Genomic DNA, 18,415 nt, shown 5'->3' with positions numbered 1-18,415 from the left:
CGAGCCTGTGCATCCGGAGCCTGTGCTCCGCAATGGGAGAGGCCACAGCGGTGAGAGGCCCGTGTATCGCAAAAAAAAAAAATAAAAAAAAATAAAATATATATACATATATATATATATATATATATATATATATACTATCTCATTCCTGTCCCTTGCTCTATATCAAACTAATTATTACAGGAGAGACACAAGTTACAAGGTGGACGAACTCTTTTATGGAATGATGGAATATATAGATGGGTCTGTGTTAGTAGATTGTTTCTTACCTCTTTGGGTTTGGAACTTCTACCAGTGGTGCTTTTAGAAGTCTTAGTGTTTTGTCCAGTCAAAGTCTGAAATATTAAATAAGAAATACAGAAAACAGAATTTACAACTAGGTTATTAATGTTCCTTAAAACACAAAAAGAATTCAAAAAGCAAATATTACCCAAACACATTCAATTATACAAATATTTAACAGGTATACCAAGCTAAGTCAACAATCATTTAACAGTATAGGCATCATCTCCATAAGTTGTAGTTAAATTCAGTTTTACTGTCTAAGTTGGGCCATCAGTAAGCTGATAAAGGAAGCTTCAATTTAAAAGAGAAAACGGTTTCCCATTTCAGAAGCAGAGTGCTAAATCACCTCAGGAGATTCAATGCAGAATTTTTTTTTTTAAATGCAAAGTTTTATTTCTGACCACATTTTAGCCAAATAATGCTTTCACACCTGGTAATAAATTACAGACTTGAGATGATTCTAAGTGTCTACTGGCTTAAATCAATGGAGTCACTTAAGAAAGGGAAAAGGGAGCTTGGGGGTGAAGGGAGCGAGGAGATGAAAGCATAAAACAAGATTACATCTCCTACTCCTTAGCTACAACAGAGAGCTAATCACTTCAAAGATTCTCTGAACATTCTTCCTACCCTCCTCACCTTGTTGCTGTCATCCCGTTTCATGATGGAAGGTTTAGCCTCTGTTTCCTGAGACTGTTTTGTAATATCCCTGTAATCCAGTTTAGAATCTTTGCCTTGCAGGGCTGAGATCCTTCCACTGCCTCCTCTGGTAACACTGCTCTGAGCGGGTTTCAATTTACTGCTGTTTTCAGCCAAGCCTGACCTGGCACTTGTAGGTTTAAGGAGACCCAATTCCTTGGCTGAAAGTTTCTTTTCAGCATTTATTTGATCTCTGAGTACAGATTTTAGAAAACTTTTCTGGTTTTCAGATTTTGAAGCTGTAGCTTTTGCCTTTAGAGAAGAGACCATACCAGCCTTGATGCTTGATTTACTGCTAGATGCATATGACGCAGGCAGCATACTAATTTTACTAGTTTCATCAGACTTATTGGCCTGAACCACTCCTTTATTTGGGCATGCCTTGGTCACTGAGTTTTCTGCAGGCTTTTCTTTCATTGCAGCCACAATCTTTTCCAACTTCTCTGCAACCATCTTATCATCATTCTTTTCAGCCTTCTCTATTCGTATTTGCAGATCCATTCTGCTTTCCTTGGTATTTAATTCATTCTCCTCCTTTTCATCCATATTACTTTTTGCAGAAATTCCCTTTGTGCTCACTGCCTGCTCATCCCCAGTGGAAATTCCAGGTACTAAGGCCACAACACAAGTAGATGGTACTGAAACAGTTTCATGTTTGTCTACTTCAGCTACAGCTTCTATCATAGACTGTGTAATCGCAGAAAAGAAATCTTCTGCTTCAGATGGAGAGTCTTCTAGAATTCCTTTGATGTTCCTTTCTTCTATAAATGCGCTATCAGATGATGATAATTCTGTTTCAGGGTTAATAATTTCTGAATCTTCCTTCTCAAAGTCACTGGTATACACCTGCTGATTTAAAACAGACTGCTCTCCATTTTCAGTGAATAAGCCAATACTGGCTGAAGTGGATGCTACAAGAGGAATTTCCACTTTGACCTCCTCTCCTTGAGTTTCAACTTCAAATGTTTCAATAGCGAAGTCAGAGACACATAGTGCTTTTTCTGGTTCTTCCTCACAAGGCTCTTCCTGTTGTATAAAAGTTTCTGTCTGAATGCTGGGAATAGATTCTTCTTCAACTTCACTAAGTTTAACAGAGGGACTATCAGCTGCTCTTTGCACCTCACTTTCATCAACTGGACGGTTTTTCAAGTCAGGGCTAAAAGTTTTTAAAAACAAAAAGAACACAAACAAAAACACAAACAAAAACCAAACTATGATGAGAATTCAACCATCATAAATAATCCTGTCGATGCTAACTGTTCAGACTTCCTGATACAAGAGCAATGAGCATTGGGAAATCCAGCCAATCAGCATTATAATGGTTAAGTTTTGATGTAAATATACAAATAACATAAAATTTTAAAAAGATCCTCCACTGCCCTAAAGATTTCTTTTTAGTTCAAAGTAAATTATGGCAATATTATGACCACTGATACGATCATTTTACTCATATAAGTTATAACCATTTTTTTTTCCTTCTGTGTCAAGTTTGCCCCTGATACCAGAAGGCAGAATGTGAATTTGAGACATCTCAAATTATTATTAGGTCCTATCTACCCAACAGTGGTAACTGAAATAATAAAATATGTTTATGGTTTGCGAAACTAATGATCCATGCATTAAAATCTACAATCTTATAAGTGAGCCTTACCTAAAAGGAACATAAACATAAACTGATAGGCCACACTTATCTTAACCACATCACCTCTTTCTTTTGGATGTGAAACAGATTTGTTTTCAATTTCCCAAGAACTGTATTTATTAGTAATACTTAAAAGAAAACTTTCTTTGGAAATATCTTTTAAATACTCTGTTGCAGATTTAAAGTTAGAGGCAAAGCTGATACAATCACCTTAACAATAAACATGTATTCTTATTATAAAGTATGTGCCGCCTTTGGCTATATCACAAGAAGAAATTTGTTAAAAGAAATCCTTCCAGTTACAGAGACTAATTTAAGATTCTAATACATAGCTTAAAATTTTAAGTAAAATTTAGAAGAAATGGAGGAAATACATGGCAAATATATGCAACTGATCTAATTCATCAAGGTCCTCCCAAATCCAATATAAAAATAAAAATGTGCAATACAACTATTTTCACTGAGACAGAGACAGAATAAACTGTTTTTATATTAATGCTCCACTGATAAGAGATTATCCTGAATAGTAATAAGGAAAATCTTAGCTTCTGAAGACAACATCCAGCACGCTGTCAACACAATACTGTTTAACAAATACATCTGCTTAATTACATTAGAAGGTACAGGTTGGAAAAAGATTCCAGAAAGTGATCCTGCCATAACAATATCTCAGTGTTGACTTTTTCCTCCTACTCTTCAAGGAAGGAGGGGATGAGACATCCCTTTTGATATGTTTCTCAAAGGGTGGCTATACACTCTTTAGTTACTGCAAGATGGTAAGTGGTAAGTGCTACCACATCAGGGTCTAATCATATGAGCCAATAAACTATTCCTCCCTCCTCCAAAGATGGTAAGTTTAAACTTCCAGAGGAGAAAACTTTTCTAAGAGATCAGAGAAACACCTCTTAAAGAAAAGCCATTAAGGCAAAGAGTTTGAGGAATTCATTTAAGTTAAAAAGTCAGTAACCATAGATCTTTATCAAATAATATTCTATTCAACTGTATACGCTATCCTTTGTATGCTGAAAGGGTTTAAAGGTTTGTATTTGAAATGATTCACATCCCTTATATTAAAAAATACCAATGGTTGATTTTTGGTGTTCCAAATTCTTAGGAAAAGTAAAAAAAAAAAAAAAAAAACTTGCTGCCAAGCACAAATATGACAAAGAAAAAGTGATATTCAGTTAAAGCAGTTATGTAAATATTATTTCTCAAGAAATAAGCTTTCATTTTTAAGATACAAGACTCGTTTCCAATAACGAACATTAAATTCAAAGTCCTGCCTCATTACAGAACTGCATATTAACCCTAAAGGCTTTACAAACTAGAGCTATACAAAAACACCAATTTACTGGGCTTTAGAAGGAGAACAATGGAGATTTTGATTCCTGGCTCTAGGATACAGCAAGTCCTCCCCCTTTACCACATTTAAAGTTTGTCAGTAAATTAAAAAGCTGTTATCTTTTATACAAAATGAATCACTATGCAGTTTCACACTTGAAACAGACAGCATGAACCTACTTAGGAAAATGGTTTAATTCCATATTTGTTCTTGTGTGCCAGTCTTTAAAAATTATAGTGCTTTCTTCATAGGATTTATTTTCCAAAAATTAGTATCTAGTTTTCTGGCTGATATGGTAAAAAGCTTCAGTGTTCACCAAGTTAGCTTGGAAAGTCAGTTTGAGATGTCAAATAAATGAAATTATTAACACCAGAGTATAAAAAACAGTCTTTTAAAAGAACAAAGAAAACAAAATCATATTCTGGAAACTGGACCAAAAAAGGATTCCAGGAAGGCTGGGTTCAGGATAGAGGTACCTAATTTCCCACTCCCCTGTCCTACCCCATCCCTCCATAAAACCAGGGTTTCAAAATCTTCAGAGAAGGTATGCAGTAAAAGCTGGCCATGAGAACAAAGGTTAACACCATACCATACACTTTCTGAGAAGCTTTAGACTGAGACATAACACTGAAGATCAGTATTTATTTCAGAGGGCCACTGAGTACTGCCCAACATTATTAATGAACTGGTGAACATTTCCTCTTGCACCCTTATTTGGAGCCTTAATCATATGATAAATAAATAATGTTCACATGGGGGTTGGTTAAAACAGGGAAAATGTAGAATTTTATTAAATTATTAATATATCCATGTGAGATTTCTTTTAAAAAGGAAACAAATACTTTACATTAACTAAAAACAAGTGGATCATATTAACGAATTAGCATCCACAAGTGCTTAAAAAAAAAAAAAAAAAAAAAAAACAAGGACCAGTATTTTCTCAGGATCAGCTTTACTCCAATAAAGAATGTGAAGTATTCAGCCACATCCCATGTCTTTTTTCTCTATCATACAAGTCAGAAAAAAACTGCAAAGTGGGAATTAAGAAATTATTACTGGTAGAACTTTAAAAATTAATAAGATTAGACAACTATTTGTAAATTCATTAAGATATATCTGATTTTAAAAGATAAGTGAAAACAATGAAAGAGAAAATGACCAAACGCACACAATAACTATTCTTTTGGATGTGAAAGAAACTGTCAAATGAAATATACAAAATGGATTTTTGGATGAGCCTACTTACTTATCAGCCAGTTACTACAGCCAAACTGCAGGTCTATCTATACTACTACATGCAGCATTGTTACTTATTCAGCCCTTTGCAGGCTTTTGCAGCAAACACTGCTTGCTGTTGGTTATTACTTCTTAGGCATGTAAATATAATTGGTATGCTGATGTGCAACTTAAAAAAGTCTGTGTGGATACGTATAGCCAACCTATTGCTTAAAGTTACCGACATATTTTAATGTACTCATAATCATCTTTATCATTTAAAAGTCTCATTTTATAAAAATTAATTACTGAGAAGAAAAATCCATAAGATATCCTGTTTTTCAGGCATCTTATAATTAGGCAGTGTATTAAATAAAATAAACTTTCCATATTTAAACACTCAAACTCCTCTTTCAAACTGATAAGCTCTTACTACATTGACTAAGAAATAAGGGTAAATCACTTAGTATATGAAAGAGAGAAATAATTCTCTATCAGTGATTCCCAATGAAGAGCAGTAAAAGGGAGGTTATTCTTTGGTGGGACAAGGGTGGTGATGAGTGTGGTATTCATCAGGATGAGAAAGTCACTACGAAGAGGATATACTATATGTGGTCAAAAAAAGTTGTGAGTTACCAGTTTGTATAGACTCTGAAGAACAACCTTTCAACCTCTGAAAATATAAAGAAGTGTACATATTATTTTGTTTTATACCAAAATACACACTAAATATTATCTTTCTGGTTTTAAAAACTCAAAGAAAATTTAAAAGGATTATACAAACAAACTTAAAATTTACTACTGTCCCTAACTATTTTGGAATAGAAAAATCTAACAAGAATATAATACTGATAACAGAGTTGAGCTGTTCAAGAGTCTTAGCAAAACATTTCATAAAGAAGGCAAGTTTATATATTTAATTCAAACTGTGTGTACACATTCAATTCTAAAAAAAAAAAATTAGTAAATATCTGAGACCAAAAATAATAACAAAAAAAGCCCTTAGGTCAAACAGAGCCCTCCAAAAACCCCCAAACAAAAACACCCTCATAACACTCATATAAAAGATACAAACTTTTTGTTACTAGTGAACAATTACCATAAAATACAGAAATAATATTGAGTAATTAACTACGTACTATAAAAACTGTTAGCAAACTTAAAGCAACATACCTTTTTTTCCCTAGTTCTGGGTCTTTCTCAGCTTCAGCCTGTAATATAATTCCACATTTTATTAGAGGCTATTCTACTGGATTTAAAATATTTAACTCATCAATGCAGTGTTTTCAGTTCTTAAAATCTAAGCTAAAAAAAAACCCCATACCTTAAAAATACATCAAAACAGATAGTTTTCAGTGTCCACATAACCATCAGGTTCTAGAATTTTTTTCCCATTTTTAGATAAAGATCTCTAAATAAGATTATACAGAATAAATGACACACAGAAATTAATGAGAAAAATAAGTTTCCATAATGTTGATAATAAGAAAATTTTAACTTTAAAAGCCTGGAAATACCACCTTTTGCTAAGAATAAAAATGACCTGAAATATCAACTATTTTTTGTGCAATTATTATTTTAAAAGACTTCTATTTATTAGAGACTAGTTGACTTAGAAAGCTTTCTACTCAAAACACATAGAAGTGCTGGACAAAATTTAACAATAATCCTTTTCAACATGTATCTGAACCACCAAGAAAGCAATGTCCTGGGGCCCAAAATGAAAGGAGGAATTAAAATTCAGTGCTTATGTACCAAGCATTGATCCAGGCACTCAGGATACATCACTGAACAAAACAGCAAAAGTATCTGCCCTTTAGAACTTACATATACTAGCTGAAGGCTTTTTCTGTGGGGAATCGTGTGCTGAGTTGAGAATTATCTTTCTCTAGATTTTCTCAGATTAAAAGCCGAGAATTATATTGTATAGAAACTGAATAATATTTCTAGAGAGGTTCCCGGTGTGGGTGTTGGAGTCCCAGAGTAAAGACCTTCTTTACTAGGGTATATGGTAAGGTATCCAGTCTACATTGTAATGGTATATAAAGAAAATTAAAGATGGCAGTTGATAAGTCCCATCCACTTTTAAGTGCTTATAAGCGGTCTTCTCATTCACGGGAGAAACTTGTTAGAGGAAAACAAAACCAAAACCAACCTACATGATAGTAGAGAAAATCTATACCAGATACCTGGTATTAGCTAACTTGCTTCTTTATTCATAAATTAATAGAAGAGAAAAACAAATGCACAAGAGAGAACAAATTAAGCATACAAAACTGACTGAAGATATTTCAGAGAACTGCTTTAAAAACAACTCTGAAGAATACTCTCTAAAAAATTTTTCTAAAAAAAAATTCAATAGGATATAGCATCCATAATATCAGCACAGGTGCTACTTCCAGAAAGACAGAACATTAAAATTTGAAGAGAAGAACTATTCAAAGACATAAGAGGAAAATTTTCCTCAGGTGAAGGAACACACTAATTTTAGATTTCATAAATTCAATGAATGATCGAAGCAGGATATAGGAAATAAGTCCCAAACCAAGTTAAAACCTTGCTCACTGCACTAGCCATACTGATCCTCCTTGGAATTCCCGAATCACCAAATATGTCCTTAAGGCCTTAGCTCTTGTTCTCTCTAAAAATCTCTTCTCTCTGATACATTAGTAGAGTTCGCTCTCTTACTTCTTTCTTTCAGGTCTCTCAAATAACTCTTTCTCAGAGGGGCCTGAGCACTCTAAAATACACATATCCCCCTGCACACCCCGCCATCCAGCACACTCTAGCATTTTTTCTTAATTTTTCTCCACAGCACTTCAAAGCACTTTTTACCACCTCATACTACGTATATATACGTGTGTGTGTGGGTGTATATGTGTGTGTGTGTGTGTATATATATATATATAAAATAAGCTCCTTGAAGATTGGGCCATTGACTCCTCTGTTTACCAATGTATTCCAAAGTCTAAAACAGTGCTGGCACAGAGAAGGTATTAGATAACTATTTGCTAAATGAACTAGGAATAAATGCTAAAAGGTTTCAAAGAGAAAAAAAAAAGTACATAGAGGTAGGATTGGAATCAGCCTTCTCCTTAACAGTGGTTAAGAAAAACAAAACAATAAAAGCAAGAACAATCTGAGCACAGAATTCTCCACCTGGACACACCATAAATGAAACATGTAAGAGAAAAATAAAGTCATTTCCAAATATGCAGGGATTTAGAAAGTTTACTGGCCATACATACTTTCTGGGAAAATTATTTGACAATATATTCTGGCAAACAGAAAGTAATCCAAGACAGTAGGAGATACAGAGTCCAAGAAATAACAGAAGTAACTCAGAAGAGCAATAAAAAGAAAATCAAAGGTATATAGATGCTTTACAAAGCAAATGGCCTTAAATTTACAACAGGGTGTCAGAAGAATAGCTCTAAGAAGAGAGCATATTCTATTCAACAAATAGTAATTAAGTTATGTGACCTGAGTAACATGAAGACAGTCTTCTTTTTTCCTTTTAACAACAAAAAACGACTCCTAAACTGTACAGGAAAGCCATAACCCAAACACTGAACAAAAACACAGCATCATTTTGAGAAAAGACTGGGAGTACAACAGAGTCACCTCCAAGTGTGCAAGTTACACGTATTTCTTTCTTTATAGAACTACTCTCATTACTAACTTCTGCAGTAAATATCTTCATAATCAAGATATCAAAAATGCAGGTACTGGGTTTCAGTACTTAGAATTAAGCCTTCATACTCTGTATGCAAGATAACTATAGTTATACAATTAAAGGTTGTAATGTACTACATGTGGAAGTAACATTACAGGTAACAAAAATGGGGGGAGGGGGCTTCCCTGGTGGTGTAGTGGTTGAGAATCCGCCTGCCGACGCGGGGGACACGGGTTTGTGCCCCGGTCCAGGAGGATCCCATGTGCTGTGGAACGGCTGGGCCTGTGAGCCATGGCCACTGAGCCTGTGTGTCCGGAGCCTGTGCTCTGCAACGGGGGAGACCACAGCAGTGAGGCCCGCGTACCACCAAAAAAAAAAAAAAAAAAAAAGGGGGGGGTAGGATATTGAACAGAGGGTAACATAAGATACTAATTAACTCATTATAAACATGGTAAATTAAAAACTGTTATTAAAAAACTCTGGGGGCAGGATTTATTTCCACCTCATAGTCTAGCTTAGGCTTTCATTACCTCTCATATAGACTACTACAACACCTTGAAATTAGTCCACCTACCTCTACTATCCAATTTATGATTTGTTAAATGGATATAATGGACATTATGTGACATGCTCAAGATTACAAGGCTAGCTTATCAGTGGCTGAGCTAATCAGTCTTTTACAATAAGTTAAATGTGCTCTTCAATTTAATAAGTTGTAAGAATGAGGTTGAGTTAGGATGTGGGAAATAAAGCATTAATTTAGGCAGAAGTTTCATATAATTTCCACTTGTTTCATTTTCTTTAAGTCTAAGAATTTGGGACCACAATTCTGGAAGAAAAATTTCTGTGTAGTCTGTGTTTACTGTAATTCTGAACATAGTTTAAAGTAATAACTTGAAACATACCACAACACAAAGTTTTAAAAATACAATGTTCTGTTGAGAAAAAAAAAATGTTAAAAACTTAAAAAAATTTTGTTCTGAAATCAGGTTAAACAAGCCACACAAATTTGTGCTTAAGGACTTCCCTGGTGGCCCAGTGGTTAAGAATCCGCCTGCCAATGCAGGGGACATGGGTTCGAGCCCTGGTCTGGGAAGATCCCATATGCCACAGAGCAACTAAGCCTGTGCGCCACAACTACTGAGCCTGCTCTCTAGAGCCTGCGACCCACAACGACGGAGCCCGTGTGCCACAACTACTGAAGCCCGTGTGCCTAGAGCCTGTGCTCCGCAACAAGAGAAGTCACCACAATGAGAAGCCCGCATACCACAATGAAGAGTAGCCCCTGCTTGCTGCAAGTAGAGAAAGCCTGCACGCAGCAACTAAGACCCAACGCAGCCAAAAATAAATAAATAAATTTATTAAAAAAAAAAAAATTTGTGCTTAAATCAGTATCATGATGCATTCATTTACTTATAGGTGCTCTATTTAATTTGGATTTAGATGGTGGAATTTTCTCTTTCTTGAGCTAGCACAAGAGTTTGGCAAATTAGCAAAAACCTGCAGACACCAAATATAAGGCCCTATTTACCTCTTGCTATTGAGATACAATGAAACTATTAGAGATAACATCTGAGTTTCAATTTAATTCTTTCAAAGGTAGACTATTCGTAGTTTTCAAAGATTATTACTATGCAAGCCAAGAACCTATAAAATCTTCTTTCTTATAAAAGAAGAGAGTATAATAATTTAAACAAGTAAAAGAAAAAAACAAACTTCCATCAGGAGGAAGTCAAAATGGACTCAATGTAGACTGCATTCTGGAGATAATCATGCTATGTGTATCACTCTGCACATATGTCCATAGTAAGCATCAGAATGAATATGCTACATTTTCTAAAATTACCTCAATTTATTCTCATTTATACAAATTTATACTGTTCCATAAACCATGAAAATTGGAATAATGATTGCAAAATAAATTTTTAAAAGAAACAGTATCTAAACTCAGAATGAGTTTAACTACTGTCCAAGAATAATTCTCAAAATCAGCTTCAGAGTGTATCTTCTAGCTTTGGGAGAATGACCTTTATGCTTTCCTCATTTTCTAAAAGCACAAAAGTTGATACAAAATAATCTTACCTCTGATGAGTCTATCTTTGGAGATAATGTACAGGTCAATACATGGTTACCTATGTTCTGTGGATTTTGTTTCAGAAAGCTGTACATTGACTGAGCAGATTCAGGACTATCTAACTGAAGAATTGCCTTTGGAAAAGACAGAAAAGTATTAATTACTAGTTCCTAAAAAAATTAAAAGTAGAATTACCATAGGATCCAGCAATTTCATTTTTTAGTATATACCTAAAAGAATTGAAAGCCAGAACTGGAACAAGTATTTGTACACCCATATTCATACCAGTATTATTCACACAGGAAAAGGTGGAAGCAACCCAAGTGTCGATCAACAGACGAGTAGATAAACACATGTGGTACATGCATACAATGGAATATTATTCAGCCTCAAGAAGGAAAATTCTGAAATATGCTACAACACATGCTGGAAGACATGCTAAGTGAAATAAGCCAGACACAAAAGGACAAAAATTGTATGATTCCACTTATATGGGGTACCTAAAGTAGTTAAATTCAGAGACAGAAATTTAAATGGTAGAATGGTGGCTGCCAGGGGCTAGGAAAAGGGGGGATGGAGAGTTGTTGTTTAATGGACAGGGAGTTTTAGTTTGTAAAAATGAAAAAGTTCTGGAGATGGATAGTGGTGATGGCTGCACAACAACGTGAATATACTTAAATGCCACTGAACTGACACTTAAACATGGTTAAAGAAATTTCTTAAACATGTCAAAGAAATTAGTATCTACTACTTGGTCAATTAGGTATTTTTTATGAAGCAAATACTGTCAACTTTGCTATAAAACCCTTTCTACCTTTCTAGGTAATACATGGTTGACCAAAATCTAATTTTCATGGACACGTCTGAATTAAATAGAGAAGACAGAGGGCACAGAAAATGTAAAGGGACTTTAGAAATACCTGGTTGACACCTTTTCATTTTATAAATAAGAACTAAAAGTGTAAACCAACTTAGCTAAGGTCACAAAGGCAGTTAAGGCTAGATGAACACAAGTCTGCACTTCCCCAAAAGATAATGCTCTTTGCACGTATTACCTTTCTCCCTTGTGCAAGTTTTTATTTCCCCTTCAAACTAAGAGTTCTTCCTCCTTCCTGCCACAGCCCAGGAGAAAATATGATGGTATATCATAATTCTGCTAAGAGGCTGAATAATGTTTATAGGTGCTTCAGTTCAGAAGCTGAATTCAAAGTTACAGACCATAAGAATATAGGGTTCAATTATATATTCTCTACAGAACATACAGCGAAAATAGAAGGGACCGTGTTACCTTGTTTTTATTACTCATGTATACGTGGCGATTCACTTTTCCAAACTGAAGTCCAACACAAAGTACACACTGAAGTCCATCTTCTGGTAAGTTATCAAGATGTACAAATCGATCGTAAATTTTATCTACATTTGCCTGTAGTTTTTTTTTTTTTTAAGAGACAGCATAGAAAAAGAGAAAAACAGCTAAAGTATCAAACTGTAAAACACAGATTAACAATTTATTTTTCAGAGGTCAGGTGATGTCCTCTCCCAAGAGTAAGAAAATGACCATATGGGTAAAGATAGTGAGGTCTTAGTACTAGATGTGAGTAATCAGTGAAACAATATACTAAAAAAGGAAGTATAATCTTTCTTCTATCAACATAATGTACCCAAAACACTTCATATACCGAATATTTACCCAAGTCAGTTAATATGGCTCCAGAATCTAAAAAATATTGCACGACTCCTTTACCCTCTATTTCTTATTTTTACCAAGGGAAGACTCATCTGACATCTCCATCACCTCAATATTTTAAAACTAGTGCTAAGATTTTCTTTAATTCTTGACAGGTGAACAATAAAACAGCCAATGTTTCTATCAATTAAACAAGTGTACAGGGCTTTCCTGGTGGCGCAGTGGTTAAGAATCTGCCTGCCAATGCAGGGGACATGGGTTCGAGCCCTGGTCTGGGAAGATCGCACATGCCGCGGAGAGGCTAGGCCCGTGTGTCACAACTATTGAGCCTGCGCGTCTGGAACCTGTGCTCCACAACGGGAGAGGCCGCTACAGTGCGAGGCCCGCGCACCGCGATGAAGAGTGGCCCCTGCTCCCCGCAATTGGAGAAAGCCCACGCACAGAAACGAAGATCCAACACAGACAAAAATAAATAAATAAATTTATTTATTAAAAAAAAAAGTGTACAAAAGTATTTAAATGCAAAACTCACCTCTGGGTCATTTTCTCTAATCAAGGTTGTAAATATAGCTTCCTAGAAAGGCAAACAGAGGAAGATTGGACATGGGTTCGAGCCCTGGTCTGGGAAGATCGCACATGCCGCGGAGAGGCTAGGCCCGTGTGTCACAACTATTGAGCCTGCGCGTCTGGAACCTGTGCTCCACAACGGGAGAGGCCGCTACAGTGCGAGGCCCGCGCACCGCGATGAAGAGTGGCCCCTGCTCCCCGCAATTGGAGAAAGCCCACGCACAGAAACGAAGATCCAACACAGACAAAAATAAATAAATAAATTTATTTATTAAAAAAAAAAGTGTACAAAAGTATTTAAATGCAAAACTCACCTCTGGGTCATTTTCTCTAATCAAGGTTGTAAATATAGCTTCCTAGAAAGGCAAACAGAGGAAGATTGAAGGTGTAAGGTCTTTCTTATTTGTGTATTTAATTAGTTAAGATTTACTGATATAATAAAATAATCTATATGAATAAGCATTAAGAACTATTTCATAAAATGAGGAGTAAGCAAAATTTCTGTTCCTTCCAAAAATCTTTCCCTCTTCCTAAAACAAGTTATCTAAGTCCCACCCTACCTATAGACTTTAATTCTTCCTAATCCCCTAAGTACATTAAAGACTAATAAGGTGGTACCATTTAGGGGAAGACACTCAAATTCATATACAAGGAATAAGAGATTTAATTTAGCAGACAGTAAGAGAATTCAAATTACACAACAAAAAGTCAGCTAAGCAAAATAGGGATGAGGAAGAACAGAGATGTAGGCTAGTAAAAAAAACATCACAGGGTATTAAATGTATAGTGATTTGGTGCTGCTGAATTATATAAATAGGCCAAGACTGGCACAAGACAGGGATGTCAAAGCTGGGAGAAGCTAGCTGATAAAAGGCTTAAATGTATAGAAAAGGAACTTTATGAGACTACAGTTCTTAAATTTTTTCTTCTTTCGACACTATTGATATATATAAAACCACCCCAGTGGGCTTCCCTGGTGGCACAACGGTTGAGAGTCCGCCTGCCAATGCAGGGGACGTGGGTTCGTGCCCCAGTCCAGGAGGATCCCGCGTGCCGCAGAGCGGCTGGGCCCGTGAGCCATGGCTGCTGAGCCTGTCCGTCCGGAGCCTGTGCTCTGCAGCGGGAGAGGCCGCAGTGGTGGTGAGAGGCCCGCGTACCGCAAAAAAGAAGAAGAAAAAAAAAAACAAACAATACCCCAGCAATTACATCACATTAGAATGATTCTCAATGGAAGGCTTTTTCAAAATACATGCATTTTCAATGTTCATTACAGCACTATTTACAATAGCCGGGACATGGAAGCAACCTAAATTGTCCATCGACAGAGGAATGTATAAAGAAGATGTGGTACATGTATACAATGAAGTATTACTCAGCCATAAAAAGGAACAAAAGAGTGACATTTGCAGAGATGAGGATGACCTAGAAATTGTTATACAGAGTGAAGTAAGTCAAAAAGAGAAAAACAAATGTCATATAATATTGCTTACATGTGGAATCTAGAAAAATTGTACAGATGAACTTATTTGCAAAGCAGAAACAGAGTCACAGATGTAGAGAACAAACATAGTTACCAAGCGGGGGTGGGGGGGTGGAACGAACTGCGAGACTGGGATTGACATATATACACTACTATGTATAAAATAGATAACTAATGAGAACCTACTGTATGGCACAGTGAACTCTACTCAATGGTTTGTGGTGACCTAAATGGGAAGGAAATCTAAAAAAGAGTGGATATATGTATACGTATAACTAATTCACTTTGCTGTACAGCAGAAACTAACACAATATTATAAAGCAACTATACTCCAATAAGTATTAATTTAAAAAATACATGCATTTCCACCTTCCTCTAGAGATTCTAGTATCTCTGTTTCATGCCTCTTAGCAGTAAATGTTTGTAGGCCACACAGAAACAATGAAGGGTTTCTAAATCAGTTGAATGTGAAGAGTTTGAATTGTACGCCAGTCTCATGACTTTGTGAAAAAGGTTTTGAGGGAGATAAAACTGAAGGTAGAGGATATAAGAATAACTATTTTAGCCGGCGCTTTAAAGAGGTGAAGCAATGGTGAATGGGATGAAGAGGGAACAAATTCCAGAAATATTCAGGAGTTAAAACAGACCAGATCTAGTGACCAGTTGGTTATGAGAAATGAGAGGAAAAAATTATAAAGGTAACCTCTGGAATTCCAGTTTGGATGACAGATAATGGCAGTGAGGTAAGAATAGGGTTCTTTACAGACTACCGTTTTCAACTTTTTTTTCCCATTCCAACATACATGAGGGATTGGATTCCCTCAAAATAGAGGTAACTCTCAAACAATGAGATGGGCAACTATGGAGAAATAGGAAGATGCTTTCTCAGTGTTCGAGAGAAAATATGTGACCCAAAGAAGAAAACTAGAAAACATAATGGACTATAATAAATCTGATTTAAAATTTTAATAATATTCTAGTAAATATGATGGTAAGTCTATTATTTACCTCATCTTTTAAATTTATGTTGTCAGGAGCCATACTTATTGCGAGTTGATTTCCATCCAGTGATATTGGGAAGCAGGTATAAAATTTTATCATAGAATCTGCAGATTTTCTATTTATTTCTATAAATGCCTTTTAAAATACAAATTACAAGAATGAAAAATTAAATCTTACTTTTTCTTTAAAAAATTTAATACTTAAGAGTTAAATGAATTGAATAACTTAGTAAATGTTTTTAAGATAAAAAAAGTATTCCTTAGAACATTACGACCATAACCAAGAAATAATGAATGACTGAACTCATAAGGCAATACTAAAGAGAAATAAGAAAGGACATTGTAGTAAATGACACTAGGGAAATCTTATTTATCTTATTCATCACTATACCCTTAGTACCTAGAGCAGTATCTAGCATGTAGCAAACATTTAATGAACATTTACTGAGTAAATAAATTTAATGATTGACAAAATCTGAGAAATATGAGGAATGAAAGAATCAAAGAAACATGTAATGGTTACCAAGTTATTTTTTATTTTGTTGTTTTCATAAGTGTAAAATTGTAACTCCATACATTTTGGTTTTAATTTTCATACCTGGGTAAGTAAAGAGATTGAACATTCTTCCATATTTCTGATAGTTAATGAGGTGGAAATAGTTCATATTTTTATTTATAGTTGTAATTAAAAAAATAATCTATGTCATTTGCCAATTTATTTATTAAATTTCTAATATTTTATAGCATGTTTATATGAACCGTGTTTCTCATTTTACATAAATATTTAAAATTTTTTATTTCCACTTTGCTTTGATTATGTTAATTTTAGTTTCACAAATGTTTAAAATGTTTATATGACTGAATCTGATATTTTTCCATATAACATCTAGAAAAATGCTAAATCTCCAAATAAGTAAATTAAATTAAATCTCCAAATAATTCTACTCAACTCTAATCAAAACTGGGCATAAATAATCTAGATTTTCTGTATTTGGATTCTATATTTATCTACAAAAACATCCACTTTGGTATATGATGCAAAGTATGAATTTGTATTATTCATTCCCAGGTTCCCACAATTTCCCATTTTAATGTATCATCACATAAAATTCTTACATTAGAAAATGTATTCTTTCTTATTCTTGTCCATCTCTAAACATTACAAATAATGTGCTTTTTAGAAAACAGCTTTATTGAAATACAGTTTACATATCATAAAATTCACCTGTTTAAGTGTACAATTTAATGGTTTTTAATAAATTTATAGAGTTGTGCAACCATTCAAATAATCTACTTTTAACATAAGGTAAAATTGCAAATGACTACTTACACTTACTCTCCCCTCCTACTTTGTTTTCTTAAGCACACTTGCTTGACTCTCAAAAATCTCTAGTGATCATTAACTCCTTCCTATAATAAGAACACTACTTCCGGGCTTCCCTGGTGGCGCAGTGGTTGAGAATCCGCTTGCCGATGCAAGGGACACGGGTTCGTGCCCCGGTCCGGGAAGATCCCACATGCTGCAGAGCGGCTGGGCCCATGAGCCATGGCCACTGAGCCTGTGCGTCCGGAGCCTGTGCTCCGCAACGGGAAAGGCCACAACAGTGAGAGGCCCACGTATCACCAAAAAAAAAAAGAACACTACTTCCCACCACTCTAATGGTGTTGTTTCCATTATTTAAACTTCCTTGAAATTTCACTTCCTAGAAAATACCTTCCACAAGTTGTTCATTATTAACAATATTTTGTTTTGTTTTTAAATTACAAAAGCAATATATACTCATAGAAAACTGAAGACATACAGATAAATCTAGGTTGTTCTAAATACTGATGACTTCACTAGTCTGAGTCTGAAAACGGTTATTTCCCATTTGAGTATAACTGGTAAAACAAACAGAAATACTAGTAAAGAGTGCTCAACAAAATTTTATAAGTTGTTTAAAAAACTTTGTATTAACATATTACAGATGTAAAGTATTTTCTGTTAAACTAAATGTTTGAGCAAAACTTCAATGGGGAAATCCATCCTTCCCATCATAAAACTACATCTGATTAGAATAATATATTTTTAAAATAAAGGATTATCTGTGTTTTATATTTTAAAAATGCCTTAACTTGAGACAGCTTATTCTGAGGTGCTGCTCTTAAACCCTTTCGTCCTAGTTTTGTGAAGTTAATGCTTTTCAAAACGTGCTTGCAGACAACATGAATTCACAACTATTTTCAACTCTTACCTTTTTATGAGATGATAAAATCAAAATATCCTTTAAACCACCAAATGGTTTTACTAGGTTGTAAACTTCTTCAATAGAATATCCTTTATTAGGCAAATCAGAAATAAGTACCACACACATTTCTTCTGTTTCCTTCAAAACCAATTTAAGAATTGACATTAAAACTTAACTGCTGTTATATTTACTTAAATTTACACTGCAGATCATATGTTACGTTAGTATTTAAATTGTATTTAATACTAAACCTGATTAAATTCAGAAGGCTGGTCTAAACCACAAATTAAAAACAAAACAAAATGCACTTTTCCACTCTTCAAGTACACAGAATAATTCAGTCATACCATCTGTCATCTAGTCAAGGTCTTCAGTTCTCTTCTGCAACCACTGCTTAAAAATAAATTTAAAAACACAGGTTTGGGCTTCCCTGGTGGCGCAGTGGTTGCGCGTCCGCCTGCCGATGCAGGGGAACCGGGTTCGCGCCCCGGTCTGGGAGGATCCCACATGCCGCGGAGCGGC

General features: G+C 35.0%; 1 protein-coding gene across 8 annotated transcripts in view; it reads right to left on the bottom strand.

The window, feature by feature from the left end:
* Positions 1–18,415, bottom strand: part of ZNF638 (zinc finger protein 638) — a 153,203-nt gene that overhangs the window by 9,008 nt on the left and 125,780 nt on the right. For all 8 annotated transcript variants that reach the window (XR_008618916.1, XM_055089240.1, XM_028497208.2 and 5 more), the window contains 8 exons: positions 17,900–18,031; positions 15,673–15,801; positions 13,499–13,540; positions 12,219–12,353; positions 10,939–11,064; positions 6,354–6,391; positions 922–2,137; positions 270–335 (listed from right to left, as the gene is read on the bottom strand). Coding sequence is in view for 7 of the 8 variants with exons in the window: in XM_055089240.1 (XP_054945215.1) it covers positions 270–335; positions 922–2,137; positions 6,354–6,391; positions 10,939–11,064; positions 12,219–12,353; positions 13,499–13,540; positions 15,673–15,801; positions 17,900–18,031 (1,884 nt within the window). In the remaining variant the exon portion in view is untranslated. The remainder of the gene's footprint in view (positions 1–269; positions 336–921; positions 2,138–6,353; positions 6,392–10,938; positions 11,065–12,218; positions 12,354–13,498; positions 13,541–15,672; positions 15,802–17,899; positions 18,032–18,415) is intronic.

This window comes from Physeter macrocephalus, chromosome 12 (genome assembly GCF_002837175.3).
Source record: "Physeter macrocephalus isolate SW-GA chromosome 12, ASM283717v5, whole genome shotgun sequence".
NCBI lineage: Eukaryota > Metazoa > Chordata > Mammalia > Artiodactyla > Physeteridae > Physeter > Physeter macrocephalus.
This window is presented reverse-complemented; position numbering and strand designations above follow the sequence as displayed.